The sequence below is a fragment of the Phascolarctos cinereus genome, unplaced genomic scaffold (assembly GCF_003287225.1).
Source record: "Phascolarctos cinereus isolate Bilbo 61053 unplaced genomic scaffold, phaCin_HiC Scaffold_2;HRSCAF=192, whole genome shotgun sequence".
In the NCBI taxonomy this organism is placed as follows: Eukaryota; Metazoa; Chordata; class Mammalia; order Diprotodontia; family Phascolarctidae; genus Phascolarctos; species Phascolarctos cinereus.
This window is the reverse complement of record NW_027555625.1, coordinates 103,803,067-103,819,212: the sequence shown is the minus strand read 5'-3', so window position 1 is coordinate 103,819,212 and position 16,146 is coordinate 103,803,067. Positions and strand designations below refer to the sequence as shown.

The following is a 16,146-nucleotide window of genomic DNA, read 5'->3' as shown; positions in this document are numbered from 1 at the left end:
TTTAAGGATTCAATAATTTATTTTAAAGAAATTCAAACTTGTTTTACTAAATTAACTTTCTTAAAATTATCACTTATTAATGACTTCTTCTTTAAGTTTCTCTGCAATCAGTCTCCTCTTTAGTAATGTTTGCTTCTCCTCTGCTGTCATTTCTGGCTTCTCTGCAATTTCCTAAACCAATAAACAAAAATAGAATGCAGTTTTAATTAAAGCATAGAAGAACATGTGGCTTGGGTTCTTCTCTAAAATAAGGCTGCATGAAACACTAATGTACTGTGATTAATTTTTCTGAAGTAAAGATACTAAAGTTAAGATGGCTTCTAATGTTCTATTAAAAGTAAAAGGAAAGCAAGGAAAGCAGGGAGTGGTCATGGTTGAAAGTGTTTGTTTTGTTTTTGCAGAGTAACAGCTTAAATTCATATGCTTCTTTAAAGTTACATAGGATGTACCAAAAGTCTTCATGCAGTTTTAAAACTCAAATAGCTTTAAAACTACACTAATACTTTGAATACCCTACACACACACACACACCACATAACTTGATTTTTACTTACAACTTGGTGAAATCCATACAAATATGATGCCCATTTTAAGAGATAAAACAAGTAACCTGTCTGAAGTCTAAGACTCCAAATCTGCTCTGATCTGCAAGCATTACACCATACTTCTTATATCTATTTAAGACCATCTTTTGATGTGTAATTCTATGTTGTCTTTCTGAATACATCAAAGGAAACAGGCCCACAAGAGGTTAAGTGAAAGTGGCAAAATTAAGCTTTAAACTTGGGTCAAGGTTTTGCCCTACACCAAAATAAGATTACCTCCTCAGCAGATTTTCCTTTCTGCTGCTCTATATTGTATATCTGTTTGATCCTTGGGTCCTTTTTCATAGACATCAGTTTATCTCTCTTCTGCTTTAGGTAGTCCTCTCGTTGCTGGAGCTGCTCTCTTCCAAGTGCTGATAAATTCTAGGATAAATAAAAAGAACAATTTAATTACACAAAAGAAATGAATGTTTTGTGTATTATGCAAGATGGACATCCACAAATGGCTGAATGATTCAAGTATAACTTCTGAATCCCTGCCTTGCCAATTATATAAATTCAAATTCAAGGGTTTTTTTTTCAGTATTTTTTAAAAATGCACTATCACTTTCCCAAGTTGTTACATATGTATGTGTACCCATGTATATGTAGATGGGTATATATACAAATGTATGTACATACCTATGTGTGTAGTAGGTATAGGATGTCCTATGCCTCAAAGTACAAATACATACATGTGTATGTATACATACATATATATATTGTGTGTGTGTGTGTGTGTGTGTGTATATACACACACACACATATTTGAGAAAGAAAATATTTCAGTTATATGTTAGGAAAGCTCACAGATTGGAATTAACAATTTGAGCAATAAACAGAGAAAGGCATGAGTAAAGTTAGGGCTGCAATTTATGAAGAGACAAAAAAATTGTGTCATTAAGTTACTAGCAGCTATTTGTTAGTTCTTTATTGTCAGTGATAATATAATTTCCTAAGAAATGACAGCTAGGTAGCACAATGGATAGAGTGCTGGGCTTTGAGCAAGGAAGACTTTCAAATCCAGCCTCAAACATCACTGGCTGTGTGACCCTGGGCAAGTTATTGTTTACCTCAATTTCCTCATCTGTAAAATGAAGATAATAACAGCACCTACCTCCCAGGGTTTTGTAAGGACCAAATGAGATAATTGTAAAGAGCTTAGCACAGTACCTGGCACACAATAAGCACTATATAAATGTTGGCTATTCTCATTATCATTACTTACTGATAATGGTCCTCCTTTGATCACCTGTTCCAAGCCAGCTGTGATAGTATCTTCCTTCAATTTGGGAGAAGAAGTTTCAGATAATGTTTCCAAATTTCTTCCCAAAGACTGTAGTGATCTCCCAGCAAAATGAGCTTTTACCTCTAGACAGCAGGAATTTGGTAAAAAAAACAAACCAAAACATCCTAAGAACATCACAAGAGGTAGAGTGGCATAGTAAAGAGGATGCCAACCTTGGGGTCCAGAAGACCTGGGTTCAAGTTTTGCCTCCAACAAATGCTGATTTTTGTGACCTTGGGCACATCCCTTAACCTCTCAGTGCTCTAGAAAGCTAAGACCAGGAGCTGAAGAGACAATGCTGACCTGAACTGGCACCGGGAACTGTCTCAGCTCCATGTTCACTATACCAATGAAATCACAGGTCAGAATAAAAGAAGGACCACCATGTAAATAGGCAGTAAATAAAATGGGATCATTAAAGAAATTATCCCTCTCCTCAACCCACTAGCTTTAGAAACTTTAAGGTTTCCTTATGCTATATTTTAAAATAGTTTACTAAAACCATTTTCATAATCAATAAGCAGCCCTTGTTGAGCACAATACTAATACAAGTTCCTGGGGAATTTGTTACATAGAGAAGATAAGGATATCTTATGCCTCAAAGTACCTACAGAAGTCTCAGTAATTACTACAAGAAGTTTAGGGGACACCAGACAAGGGGAATATAAAAAAGTAAAGTGCCTCTAGGAGCCTCAGACAAAAGAGGTATGACCCTTTTCCAATTTAAATTTTTATTTTATTTTTAGTTTTTGATTCTGCTTCCCAAACTCTTCTTCCCACAATGAGAAAGCAAGAAAAAGAAAACCCATTACAAATCCTCAAAACAAATTCCTGCACTAGAGGGGTTAGCATGTTTCATCGTAAGTCCTCTGGAATTGTGGTTGGTTGTGTTGATCAGAGTTCCTAAGTCTTTCAAAGTTGTTTGTCTCTACAATACCACTTATGTTGTGAACACTGTTCTGTTGGTTCTGCTCACTTCACTATGCATCAGTTCATAAGTCTTCCCAAGTTTCTCTGAAACCATTCCCTTCATCATAGCACAATAATATTCCATCATATTTACAAATAATTTGTTTAGCCCTTCTACTTATAATGGGTACCTCCTCAGTTGCCAATTTTTTGCAACTATGAAAAGAGCTACTATAAATATTTTTCTTACATAAGGGTCCTTTTCCTCTTTCTTTGATCTCTTTGGGATATAGACCTAAAGGCAGAATTGCTAGGTCAAAGGGGCATGCATAGTTTAATAGCTTTTTGGGCATTAATGTGACTTCTCCCACAGCAAGTCATTTTCCCAATCTGATGGGAGTGAAGTAGTATAGCTCAGAGTTGTTTTAATTTACATTTCTGGACAGGCAATTTTATATGAATAAGCAGTTTTATATGACTTTACACTGAATTTCTTCTGAAAATTGCCTATTCATATCCTTTGTCCACTTATCAACAGGAGAATGGCTCTTACTGGTGTAAATCTGAATCAGTTCCACATAGAGATGATCTTGAAGAAGCTAAGAAACTTCTTGTTTTTATATAAATATGTAACAGTTCCTACTGACTGGAACAAAAGTAATGTATGTCTGTCATCTGTCAAAGCTAGGTGGCACAGAAGATAGAGTGCCAGGCCTGGAATCAGCAAGACTCATCGTCCTGAATTAAAAATCTGGCCTCAGACACTTATTAGCTGTGTGACCCTGGGCAAGTCACTTAACTCTATTTTCCTCAGTTTCCTCATTTGTAAAATAAGCTGGAGAAGGAAGTGGCAAACCACTCTTAGTATCTTTGCCAAGAAAATCCCAAATGGAGTAACAGAGAGTTGGACCCAATTGAAAATGATTAAACAAAATCAAATGTCAAGATTTCAACATGAAAAGGGGCAACTTCCAGCCTCAGACACATAACACTTACTAGCTGTGTGACCCTGGGCAAGTCACTTAACCCCATTGCCTAGCCACAAAAAGGGGGGGGGGCAACTTAATCTGTCTAGGATTAAAACATTCAGAACTTCCCTCGATATTTACAGTCAACTCAGTTACTTGCTTTTAGGTTCTTAGTGGCTTTCTGCTATCCTAAGTCAATCTGCTATCCCAAGAAAATGCTGAAGCCAAAACATTTAACATTGCCACCCTAGGAAAGATATGAAGATGGTAACTGGAAAGCCTGCAAACTTACAGAAAGACCAACTGTGTTTTGACAAAGGACCAGCTAAACGTGTGGGTGGGCACGTGGCTAAGGTCTGACTGGAGTAATCAAAAGACTGAGGCAAACTCAGACCCAATTCTGTGAAGAAATCCCCTCAAGTTTTTTGTATTTTAAGAACACACTGTGGCAATTTTGTTACATCCAAGATGCAGGGAAGAAATGGGGGCCTTTACCCTTAGGGCTGGTGCCAAGAGTTTTCCAGACACTAACAGAAACAAGAAAACAGTCACAAGAACACAAAAGTCCAGAACCAGCAGAGATTAGGCCAAGAAGGCAAACTGAGTCACCAATATGGCATAACAATATACTCTCTCCTCACTTTGGCTATTCAAATCATTGAGTAATAACTGACGTTTAGTACTAATGTCTGAGTAACATCTGAAGAGGCATACAATGTCTGAAGGTAGAATGGAAGGAGAGTGGGAGACGACTTACTGAATGGGAGAATCTACATTCAGAGGAAGTGCTCTGCCGGTGCAAGTTCATTCAGCATGGCTCTTAACTGGAGCTAAGTAATCATCATAAAATACATAGATAAATGCAGGTATCCTATCTATTTCTCCACAGCCTTAATGGATCCCAAAGTGATATCAGGGCAAATTCAAGCAGGATTCCTGACCTGCATCTGTAGTCAGTTAAGACTAGTTTCTAAGATAGACTTGACCCTTCTGCAAAAAGAGTTCCTGACCAAAATATTCAGGACCAGTAAGTACAGGCATACCTTGGAGATACTACAGGTTCGGTTCCAGACCACCATAATAAAGCAAATACAGCAATAAAATGAGTCACAAATTTTTTAGTTTCCAATGCATATAAAAGTTATGTTTACACCATACTGTAGTCTATTAAGTGTGCAGTAGTAGTATGTCTAAAAAAATGTGCATACCTTAAATAAAAAGTGCTTTATTGCTAAAAAATGTTAAATATCATCTGAGTTGTCAGTGAATTGCAATTTTTTGCTGGTGGAGGAACTTGCCATGATGTTGATAGCTGCTAACTGATCAGGGTACTGGTTGCTGAAGGCTGTGGCTATGGCAATTTCTTAAAATAAGACAACAATGAAGTTTGCCATATCGACTATCTTCCTTTCACTTGAACTCTTACAGGCCATTGTAGGGTTATTAATTGGCCTAACTTCAACAATGCTGTGTCTCAGGGAATAGGGATGCCCAAAGAGAGGAAAAAGACAGAAAAACAACCAGTCAGTGGAGCAGTCAGAACACACAACATTTATCAATTAAGTTCGCTGTTTTATATGGGCACAGTTTGTGGCACCCCAAAACAATTATAACAGTAATATGAAAGATCCCTGATTACAGATCACTACCACAAATATGATAATAATGAAAAAGTTCAAAATATTGCGAGAATTGCCACGATGTGACACAGAGACAATATGTGAGCACATGCTGTTGGGAAAATGGCACTGATAAGATTTGCTCAATGCAGGGTTGCCACAAACCTTCATTTTGTAAAAAATGCAGTATCTGCGAAATGCAATAAAGCAAAGCTCAATAGAACAAAGTATGCCTGTATCTAAGATTCTTTACTGAGAAGCAACTTTGGTTTTACAGAACTCAGAAAAGCTTGGGAGTGGAGCAAGCAGATGTTTGTGACCGGAACCTAAGTCCAAGAGTTTCCACTTTAAGCAGAAAGAAGCAATCCTCCAAACACTGATAGAAAGTATATAGGCATTACGGAGAGAGTGTCAGCACCTTGTTGTTCAGTTGTGACGGACTCTGTGACCCCATCTGGGATGTTATTGGCAAAGATACTGGAGTGGTTTGCCATTTCCTTCTCCAGCTCATTTTACAGATGAGGAAACTGAGGCAAACAGAGTTAAATTACTTGCCCAGGGTCACACAGCTAGCAAGTGTCTGAGGTTGTGTTTAAACTCGGGTCTTCCTGACTCTAGGCCTAGCTCTCTATCCGCTGTACACCTAGCTTCCCATTAGCACCTCACTGAAATGTGGTAAATATAGTAGATCAGGACATTACCTCAAAACCACCAATTCATTAGAAGTAGAAAAGTAATCCAAATTGAAAAATGAAATATCCTAAGGAGAACAGAATTTACCTGGGGTAAAGGAGAGAGCAACCTTGTACATCTGAAAGCATTAGCTTGGACAGAAAGATGTGAGCAAGAGAATGTGCAGATGTCAATTCATTATAGTAGTCCTTCAATGGATAATAAAAAACTAAAGGAACACGTAGAATAGAAAAAAGAACTAATCTGGGTAGAATAACTATTCCACAAATTAAATCGCAACAGCTAAATAAAGAGGGATCCTGGAATGTGAAAGAAATAATGGCTAACATTTATATAGTGCCCCAATGTTTGCTGTAAATATGTTACCTCATTTGATTCTCATAGCAATCCTGGGAGATGGGTACTATTAACATCCCCATTTTATAGATGATGCAACTGAGGCTGAGAGTGATTAAGTGACATCCCCAGTGTTACACAGCTAGTGTCTAAGGTAAGATCTGAACTAAGGTTTTCCAACTCGAAGTCTTAATACTAATCCACTGTACCAAATACTGGAAACCTGATTATTTTCTGTCCTTAAGCTAGACAGACTAGTTTGAATATAGCTGAAAACATGGGAAAATTATGAAATGTAAATTGTGGCTTTGAGGTAACCAGAAATGCCTGGAAAAAGAGGGAGCTCCTGGAGACGTATTTTCTAATTTACAGGTGTGAAGAAACCTGCAGGAATTCAACAGCAGAGATTTGGAAAAGTTGGCTAAGTTCTTTAACCTCTCATGATGGCTATGTTAAGTTTGTTCGGGGTGAGAGAGATGAACACATATGTGTCTAGATAAATGTGCCTCTGAATCCATTTAAATGAGTATCCATTGATTTATTAGGGATTGATATGGTTTAGGAAAAAAGCATTGTGTCTTTCTCTAGCAATTTCAAAGTACAAAAAAGTTAATGTATTAGCTTTGAATTCTGTATGTATAAGGAAGCAAAGGTGACTTTCAGTGAAAACAAAAGAAGCTTCATAAAATTCCTGCCAGCTGGAACACACAATAGTGGAAAAAGGAATGTCCACATGTATTTTAAATGGATCATCAATGAATTAGGAATTAGAAAACTGTTTTTAGAGCATAAAGTTTAGTTGATTTGGCATCTCCTGCCTGCCCAGTAGAGCCATATAGGAATGATTCCTGGGACAAATTTATTTTGGGACCAAATTTATTTATAATAGTACAGAAGACAGCAGTGAAAGGAGGAGGTCACAGAATAGAGTCAAGGGAAAGTGGCCTGTCTCCCCGGGTTGTGTAGTTTTAATGTGCCTCTAGAGGGCAAAGTTCCATTTACCCAATGCTAGTTCTGCCTCTGTTGGCTTACACAGGATAAGTTTGGGCATCTAAATTAATTGTGCCAGGGCCTAAGAAAACAGAATAAATCTATGAGTCAGAATGAGGTGGTTTATGCAAAATAATTTCTTTCCATACAAAGAACCAAGAAATCTTTGAATGCTACTTTCAAGATGGCTGGCTAAGAGTCATACTTTTGATGTTGAGTAAAGTGAGCAGAACCAGGAGAACACTGCACACAGTAACAGCCACATTGTGTGATGTCTGATTTTGTAGACTTAGCTCTTCTCAGAAATGCAAGGATCTAAGACAACTCCAAAAGACTCACAATGAAAAATGTTATCCCCCTCCAGAGAAAGAACTTGGAGTCTAAATGCAGACAGAAGCATACTATTTGCTCCCTTTTGTTGTTGTTGTTTTGTTTCTTCTTTCGCGTGATTCCTCTCATTCATTCTAATTCTTTTTTACAACATGACTAATGTGAAAATATATTTAGTAAGAATGTATATGTAGAGCCTATACCAGATTGCATGTCGTCTTGGGAAGGAGGGATGGGAGCAAGGTGGAGAAAATTTAAAACTTAAAAGCTTATGCAAGGAATGTTGAAAACTAAAATAAACTAAAATAAAGTCATACTTTCAAAACTTCATTATTTTGCTTAAATATGGATTTGGTGGATTAAATGTGGATGCTGATGGGATGGAAACTGAGTTTTAACATGATTTAAAAGATATTTCATCATTTTGAGAATTAACATTGGTAATAAAAGCGAATGCAATGGAATTTACTGAAAGGATGAACTGAGGACACTTACCAAGGATACCCTGGAGTGCAGATTAGGGGGTGCAGTTGCTCCTTACTTGTGGATTATGGAGCGACTATAAACATACTGGTTGGGCCAAACCAGAGACAAGTGGAAGAACCTCTCAGATCATAAAGCAAAAATGTGTTTTTCCAGTAATAAGTGAATGAGCTCTTTTTCAGGTAACAAGTGGAGAATATGCCAAAGCTACTTATGATGTAGAGTAGGACCTGTGCAATTCAACATTCTCAGGGTACAAGGAGCTCAGGGGGAGGCTCTGAACATGAAAGATGGGTGAATAATGCTAAGGAGAATATTACTGTAATAGGTTGGAACATTCAAACACGATCATCAAGAGATTCCACCCAAGGGATAGGAGAAATAAGAAGGATCATCCCTATGGGACGTATCAATAGACTGGAGGTAGGCCTTCAACTCCTGAGTGAGTAAATAGGAGGGAAGCCTCCTACTCATGAGATAGCTTCCCTACTCATCACATAGCTCTGGAGGGAACTTGCCTCTGATTAAGAAATGCTGCCATTAATCCTGTGGAAGCACCATAAAAAATGAAGTAATATAGACTTACGAATGTACAGCCAAACAGACCGCTAGCTGTACTTTCCCAAAGGAAAGAGGGTACTAGCCCTTAGTATATACAGGCTTATAGTGGTTGGCCACTCTCAGAAAGAACAATTTTGCATAGCACACGAACTAGATTGGTGGCCAAACTTAACAGAGGACTAAGAGAACTCTATTTTTCACAGTTTGAAGTCACCTCAAAATGACCCCCAATTCCTTTCAGTTCCTGGATAAGCTAAAGCAAGGGAGGCCTCAGGTCTAACTGCACGTGGACTATAATGGTCTGATTCACCACACCCAAAATGGACCTTCACCTAGATCATAACATTAAATGTGGGTGTTCCCCCAAAGGTATGTCCTAATTCTTCTCTCTCACTACTACTTCACTTGGTGAACTCATCAGCTTCCACAGATTAACTACCATCTCTAGGCAGACGATTCTCAAATTTATTTGTCCAGCCCTAAACTTTTTTCGGATTTCTACTCTCCAGCTACTTATATGACATCTTGAACTAGATATCTCATAAACACCATTAGCTCAATATGTCCAAAACCGAACTCATTATCTTATCCCCCCAAATTTTCCCCATTTCCTAAATTCCCATTCACAATAATGTGAATGGTACTACTACCTTCCCAGTCACCCTGGCTGACACCAGGTATCACTCTCAACTCCTTACTCTCTCTCACCCCTCATGTCCAATCAGTTGCCAAGTACTGTCATTTTTACATTCACAAATCTCTTACATATGCCCCTCCTCTTCTCTGTCACTCCCTTCTTCAGATCCTTATTACCTTGCACCTGAAATACTGAAAAAGACTGTTTGGTCTGCTTGCCTCAAGTCCTCCTCCCCACCCCAGCCCCACTCCAATTCATCCTATACTCAGCTGTCAAACTCATATTTCTAAAGCACAAATGTGACCATTTCTCCCCCCTTCAATCAACTCCAGTGGCTCTCTATTGCCTCCATGATCACATATAAAATCCTCTGGCTTTTATTTTTATCAATTTATTTTGATTTATCAACAATCACTTCCATTAAAATTTTTCTCCCCCTCCCTCCCCACCATCCTCCCCAAGATGGCTCACAATCTGATGTAGGCTATACATATACGTTCCTGTTTAAACGTATTTTCATATTACTGATGTAATCCTCTGGCTTTTAAAGCCCTCCATAACACAGCATAAACCCCACTCCCTACCCCCAATACCTTTCTAGCCATCTTACACCTTCCACCCTTCCACAAACTGCAATCCAATGGCACTGGCCTCCCTGCTGGAGGCAAGGAGTCTCCTGTCCTTGCAAAGGACACTCCGTCAATCTTCCAATTAAGCACATTTTCTCTGGCTATTCCCCATGTCTGAAATTCTCTCCCTCCTCATCCCTATTTCATAGTTTCTCTGGCTTTGAGTCTCAGCTAAAATCTCACCTTCTGGAGAAGCCATTCCTAAACTACCTTAATGATATGCCTTCCCTTTGTTGATTATCCACTGCTCCTCCTGTATATAGCTTATTTGTATACAATTGTTTACTTGTCTTCCCCCATTAGACTGTGAGCTCCTTGAGAGCAGGTACTGACTTTTGCCTTTCTTTGTACCTATTCCCAGTACTTAGCACAATTCCTGGCACACAGTAAATATTTAACAAATAACAGCTGACTGACTGATGGCAAGTAACCAGCTAACTGGAAAGATTAAGCCTAATGTTCTCTAGAAAGATGTATTTGATTATTAAATTAAGTACAGGTTAATCTTACCTGAAGATGTAAGAGCAAAATTTGGATCATCTCCTAGAGATTTTTTCATTTTTGCAGCTTCAGGTGAATATGCTGAAGGATCTTCTCTTTCAGAATCTGAAAACTTAATAATTAATAGTAATAATAGCAATTTATATTAATAATGTAATAAGTTAAAGTAAATTTAAATAAAATCATTTACAATATAAAACAACTGCTTGTTTGTTGGATAGCTAAAGGACAAATAATTTTTTTTAAAGGCTGTAAGCCATTACTAACATTTCAGAATCTCTTGTGGTAATTTTGAGAAGGTAATTAGCTATTCTTCCATTTATGCCTGATATTCTTATTTCTCATGGCTCTATTACTGTTATACTCCCAGGCCACCTGAGAAATAAACTGAGAAAGGAAAAGCCATAAAACTGACAGCTGGACACAAAGGAAACCTAAATAAAATTAAGCTTTTTTTTTAACTTGAGAGTGTCTATAAATCACTACTTTGAATGCTTGAAGTTTTCTAACATCTAACAAAATGGATCTTTGGTTCTTCTAAAACAAAACATGTCATATTTCTGGACAAAAACAACAAAAAGTGAGTTTTTTCTATCAGCTCTATAGGGGGGAATAATATAGTATTTTTGTGAAGATTTCAAATACAGTTTCATATTTTGTCTATCATCCACCACTGTCACAGGAATAACAGTTTTATTTTTTTTAATCTTTTTTTTTCTAAACAAAATTGTGCCTAACTTACTTAAAATATCACTACTGCTGATTTCCTACTCTATTCTACCTGCAGAACACCCCTTTGCACATCCAAGTGTCAGCCAGCATGTTTGGACTCTATTTGATATCACTTTTCCATTATGGAACACTTTTATCCCCCCAACATTTCCACATTAGTCAAGCTGTGAAAGAAGAAAGAGAATACAAGGGAAAAAAATACAAGAAAAAAACAAAAAGAAAAAAAACAAAAAGTCTGCATTCAGACTCCATCAGTTCTCTCTGGATGTGGACAATATTTTCTATCATGAGTCTTTTGGAATTGTCTTGGATTATTATTTTGCTGAGAAAAGCAGATAAGTCAATCATAGTTGATCACTGCAGTTACTGTTACTGTGTACAATGTTCTACTGGTTCTGCTCAATTCATTCAGCATCAATTCATGTAAGTCTTTCCAGGTTTTTCTGAAATCAGCCTACTCATCATTTCTTATAGCACAGTAGTATACCATTACATTCATATACCACAACTTGTTCAGCCATTCCCCAATTGATGGGCATCCCCTCAATTTCCAATTCTTTGCCACCACAAAAAAGAGCTGCGATAAATATTTTTGTACATGTGGGTCCTTTTCCCTTTTCTATGATTTCTTTGGGATACAGACCTACTAATGGTATTGCTGGGTCAAAGGGTATGCACAGCTTGATTGCCCTTTGGGCATAGTTCCAAATTTCTCTCCAGAATAGCTCCACCAACAGTGCATTAGGGTCCCAATTTTCCCACATCTTCTGTGCAGCACTCGAAAAAAGCGTTTCCCATTAATGATAACATCTAGGTTTTCCAGGAAGAAGTATAGATGTTAATATAAGAAACAGATCCTGAGTACATTGTTACATCCCATAACTTTCTAGGCTTTGAGAAGATCACCGGCAATTTCTTAAGTCACTTTCTCACTTGCAGTTTCCCAGAAAATTTTTGGTCACTTTTTAAAATTATTTCTATGCAGTTACTTCAATTCCATTCATCATTTTTTCAAAATATTCATCTTTGATCATTTCCACAGTTTGAAGATCCACAAATATTCCTTTTGTGATTTTAGCTTCATTAATTCTTAGAAATTTATTTTTCAAAGAAAACCTGCACCATTTTAATGCATCACACTGACAAAAATTTTCATTTCCATGTTATTATATAATGGTAGTAAGAAAATACTTTCAGAACTAATCAGTGGTTGGCTTACCATATTTTTCTTCTCCTTCTACAATCATTTCTTTCCTTTGGGGTCAATATTTCTAAACATCCTGGTTTTGCTATTTTTTCTGTCCCATTCCTGAGTAAATCAACAATGTTTAGTATACCCAAGACATAACCCTAGTCAAAGAGCAATCACTGTCAGATCCCTCAAAGACATACAAAGAATACTTGTCATAATGCTTCTCCAGAGGAATTTCATTTGGTGCTCCTCTTGCAAAAGAGTCTATCCTTTAAATCTAGAAGCTAAAAGTTCACCATGATTTCTGGATAAAGTAAAATCACGAACAAGTTCATTTATGTTATTCTTAAATGAGGCTCTGAGGATGGAAAGGTTATTTCAAATTAGAATAGCACCTCACTGGTCTTCTACCTTCTCATGCTAAGCCTCATTGCCATAATCAGAATCATCAGGTTCTTCTTTCTTCATTCAAATTCCAAGTTTTGTTAGAAGTAGTTCTTCACTATGTGAGACAAATCTTATAGTTGATGATCTGGACATTATACAATATGTTTAGGCTTGAAGGTATCACTAACATATATATTAAGCAAAAACAGCAATCTGCTGAGTGCTCATTTTGTTGTCGCCAAATCACGGGAACTACCTAGGAACATGAGATCCAATTTCTGCTAGTCAGTAATCTAACACAAGTGACACCATACAAAGGAGAGGGGTTCAAGCCTTATTCTGATCACATACTTTACAACCAAAATAGAGTTCACATAATTAACTAGAGAAGAAAAGGTTTTGTTTCTGATATTAAAAGTGAGTTTACCACATACATAACAGCCTCTGCCCGGATGAAACAAGGCATACCAAAAATTTAAGTAATGCAAACCAACATCTACAAAGACCAAAACACTTGGGAAAACAGGATTAGAAAAAATAATAATGTTTACCAAATGATGCCTGACACCGAACAAATAGAACAGTCTACCACTTATTGACAGTTTCTCTGCATGCCTGAATATGTACGAATATGTTCCAGTCTGCCCTGCCAGACAGCAAAGAAGCTGGGGCCTCTTAGAACATGCAAAAACAAACCTCCTACAAAATTGCATCCCACCAAATCATACTTTATTACTGACTCATACATCAAAATTAAACATCAAAATTCATGTCAATCAATAATGGTGGGCAGTAGAGAATTGTTTGCACTTTTTAGTTTAGCATCAAAAATACATTTAAAACAGGGCTTCTTTTTTTTTTAACAGTGATAAACAGTTTTTATTCAGGCAATGAAATATGAAAAAATATATTAGTACTTATTATAATAATTCCATTTGTGTAAGTATAACTTTTACAAATATTTACCTGACATATAAAAAGGGAAATTATTATACATATAAAATTTATGTAGATGATCATTACACGTACAATGCAATCCTGGTAGGAGTCAAGAAGCTTTCATTCCTCCCTATGAGAGGGAAAAACAGGGTTTCTTAACCTGGGCTCAGTGAACTTGGTTTTTATTTTTTTAATTTTGATAACTGTTTTTCCATATGATTAGGTTTCCTTTGTAATCCTAAGTATTTTAATTCATGCATTTAAAAATATAACTCCAAGAAATGGTCCATAGATTTCATGACCGCCAAGAGGTCCATGACACAAAAAAGGTAATAAATCTCTGGTCTAAAACATCAGAAATTTCCATGTGAGAAAATATGTTGAACAGTTTATTGAAAAAGTAAAAAAGTGAAATTCCACTGGAAGTGAGAATCTTTATGTAAATGATTCAATTAATTTTGGTTTAAAATAGTAGAATGCCATCATAATCCATCTTCTTACAGAGATAGATATTCATTCCATGGATCAAATCATGGCTCCATGTATATGCACGTACGTGCGTGTGTGTGTGTGTATGTGTGTGTGTGTGTGTATGTATATATACACATACACACATACATATACTTTTTCAGTAAAGAAAAAATATGTGCAAAATAGGATGTTTTTACTAACTGCCCCCCACCCAAAAGAGTACAAGGTCAGAAAATGTCACCCACTGAAAATGGCAAAAAATGAGATTGATCAATTGTATAAGTAACCCATTCTCTTAAGACATGCTTTTTAAATGGGCTGTCAATGAGATTAATTCTTCACAAATGAAAATTACACATGGATACCAATGTTCTCTGAGAAAAAAACCCAAAAATTTCCTAGAGAAAGTACTGTGGTATTTCCCCAAAAAATTTATCTTGAATATAAAAATTTGGACATATTTTTAATAGTAAAGAATTATGGTCTTTTTTAACATTGAATGTATTGCACATACCTGTTTATTTCTCTTTCTTTCTTCTTCTTGCTCATATTCTTCTTTTGATTTTCTGTAATAAAATATCACCAAAAAGACGATTTTAAGCAGAAAATAAAGATGTAAGTTGTCTATTCTAGCAATATGAGTGATACCTATTTACTGATCAACGAATAAATATCTCTTTTCCAAATCTAGCTTCATTTTGAGTCCATCATATTAAGTTGGATGGAATTCTCAGAGTAGTAGATACAGGATGAATTTAAGGAAAAACTTCCTAATCATTAGAAATGCCCAGAAATGACATGGATTGCCTTGAAAGGTCATAAATTTCTTTTCACTCTATGTGTCCAAATAAAGGCTTAGATGACCACTAACTGGTGATGCTACAGAATGATAATGGCTGAGTTAGATGACCTCCAACTCCAGGATTCTGTAATTGTGTGGAGACATACTCAATTACTCTACTCTTAGGCATAAATGTGAATGTCAACTAGAGAATAAAATCCTCAGTGAGAATAAATATTCCAGTAAATTTTAACTTCCTTGAGGCAAGGGGCTCTTTCAGTCTTTGTATTCCCTCATACCTATCATAAGGCACTGAACTTAGTAGCTGCTTAATAAATGTTTACTGAACTAAACTGACTTGAATTGACTACAGAGGGAAATCATCCTTCTTGACAAAATCTACCTGCCTCTTCCTTCCCCCATGTGTTTTCCCATTGTAATCTATAAAGAACTTGCCCAACATGACCAAGTGCCAACAGACCACCAAATTATTTTATTTATTTAGTATTTTATTTTTCCCCAGTTACATGTAAAAACAATTTTAACATTTGTTTTAAAAACTTTGAGTTCCAAACTCTCTCCCTTCCTCCTTCCCCACCCCCCTCATTGAGAAGGCAAGCAATTTGATGTTATACATGTGTAGTCATGCAAAACACTTCCATAACAGTCATGTTTTGAAAGACTAATTATATTTTCCTCCATCCTATCCCTCCCCATTTATTCTATTCTCTCTCTCTATTCACCCTGTCCCTCCTCAAAAGTGTTTTGCTTCTGACTACCCCCTCCCCCAATCTGCCCTCCTTTCTATCTCCTCCCCTCTTCTCCTGCCCCTTGCCCCTGTAGAGTAAGACAGATTTCTATACCCAGTTGGGTGTGTATGCTATTCCCTCTTTGAGCCAATTCTAATGAGTACAGTTCACTCATTCCCTCTCACCACCCCCCCCCGATCCCTTCCATTGTAAAAGCTTTTTCTTGCCTCTTTTATGTGAGATAATTTACCTGATTCTACCATTCTTTCTCTTTCTCCCAGTACATTCCTTTCTTACCTTTTAACTTTAGTTTTTAGATATTATCCCTTCATATTCAACTCCCACCTGTGCCCTCTGTCTATATATA

At 36.8% G+C, this 16,146-nt stretch overlaps 1 protein-coding gene across 1 annotated transcript in view; it reads right to left on the bottom strand.

Moving 5' to 3' along the window:
- The window catches only part of CFAP36 (cilia and flagella associated protein 36), a 37,857-nt gene continuing 21,711 nt past the window's right edge, over positions 1-16,146 (bottom strand). Inside the window, exons 6-10 of the mRNA XM_020996286.2 lie at positions 14,764-14,815; positions 10,538-10,640; positions 1,813-1,955; positions 822-968; positions 1-171 (exon numbers count right to left, since the gene is read on the bottom strand). Coding sequence (XP_020851945.1) covers positions 70-171; positions 822-968; positions 1,813-1,955; positions 10,538-10,640; positions 14,764-14,815 — 547 coding nt within the window. The 3' untranslated portion in view covers positions 1-69. The remainder of the gene's footprint in view (positions 172-821; positions 969-1,812; positions 1,956-10,537; positions 10,641-14,763; positions 14,816-16,146) is intronic.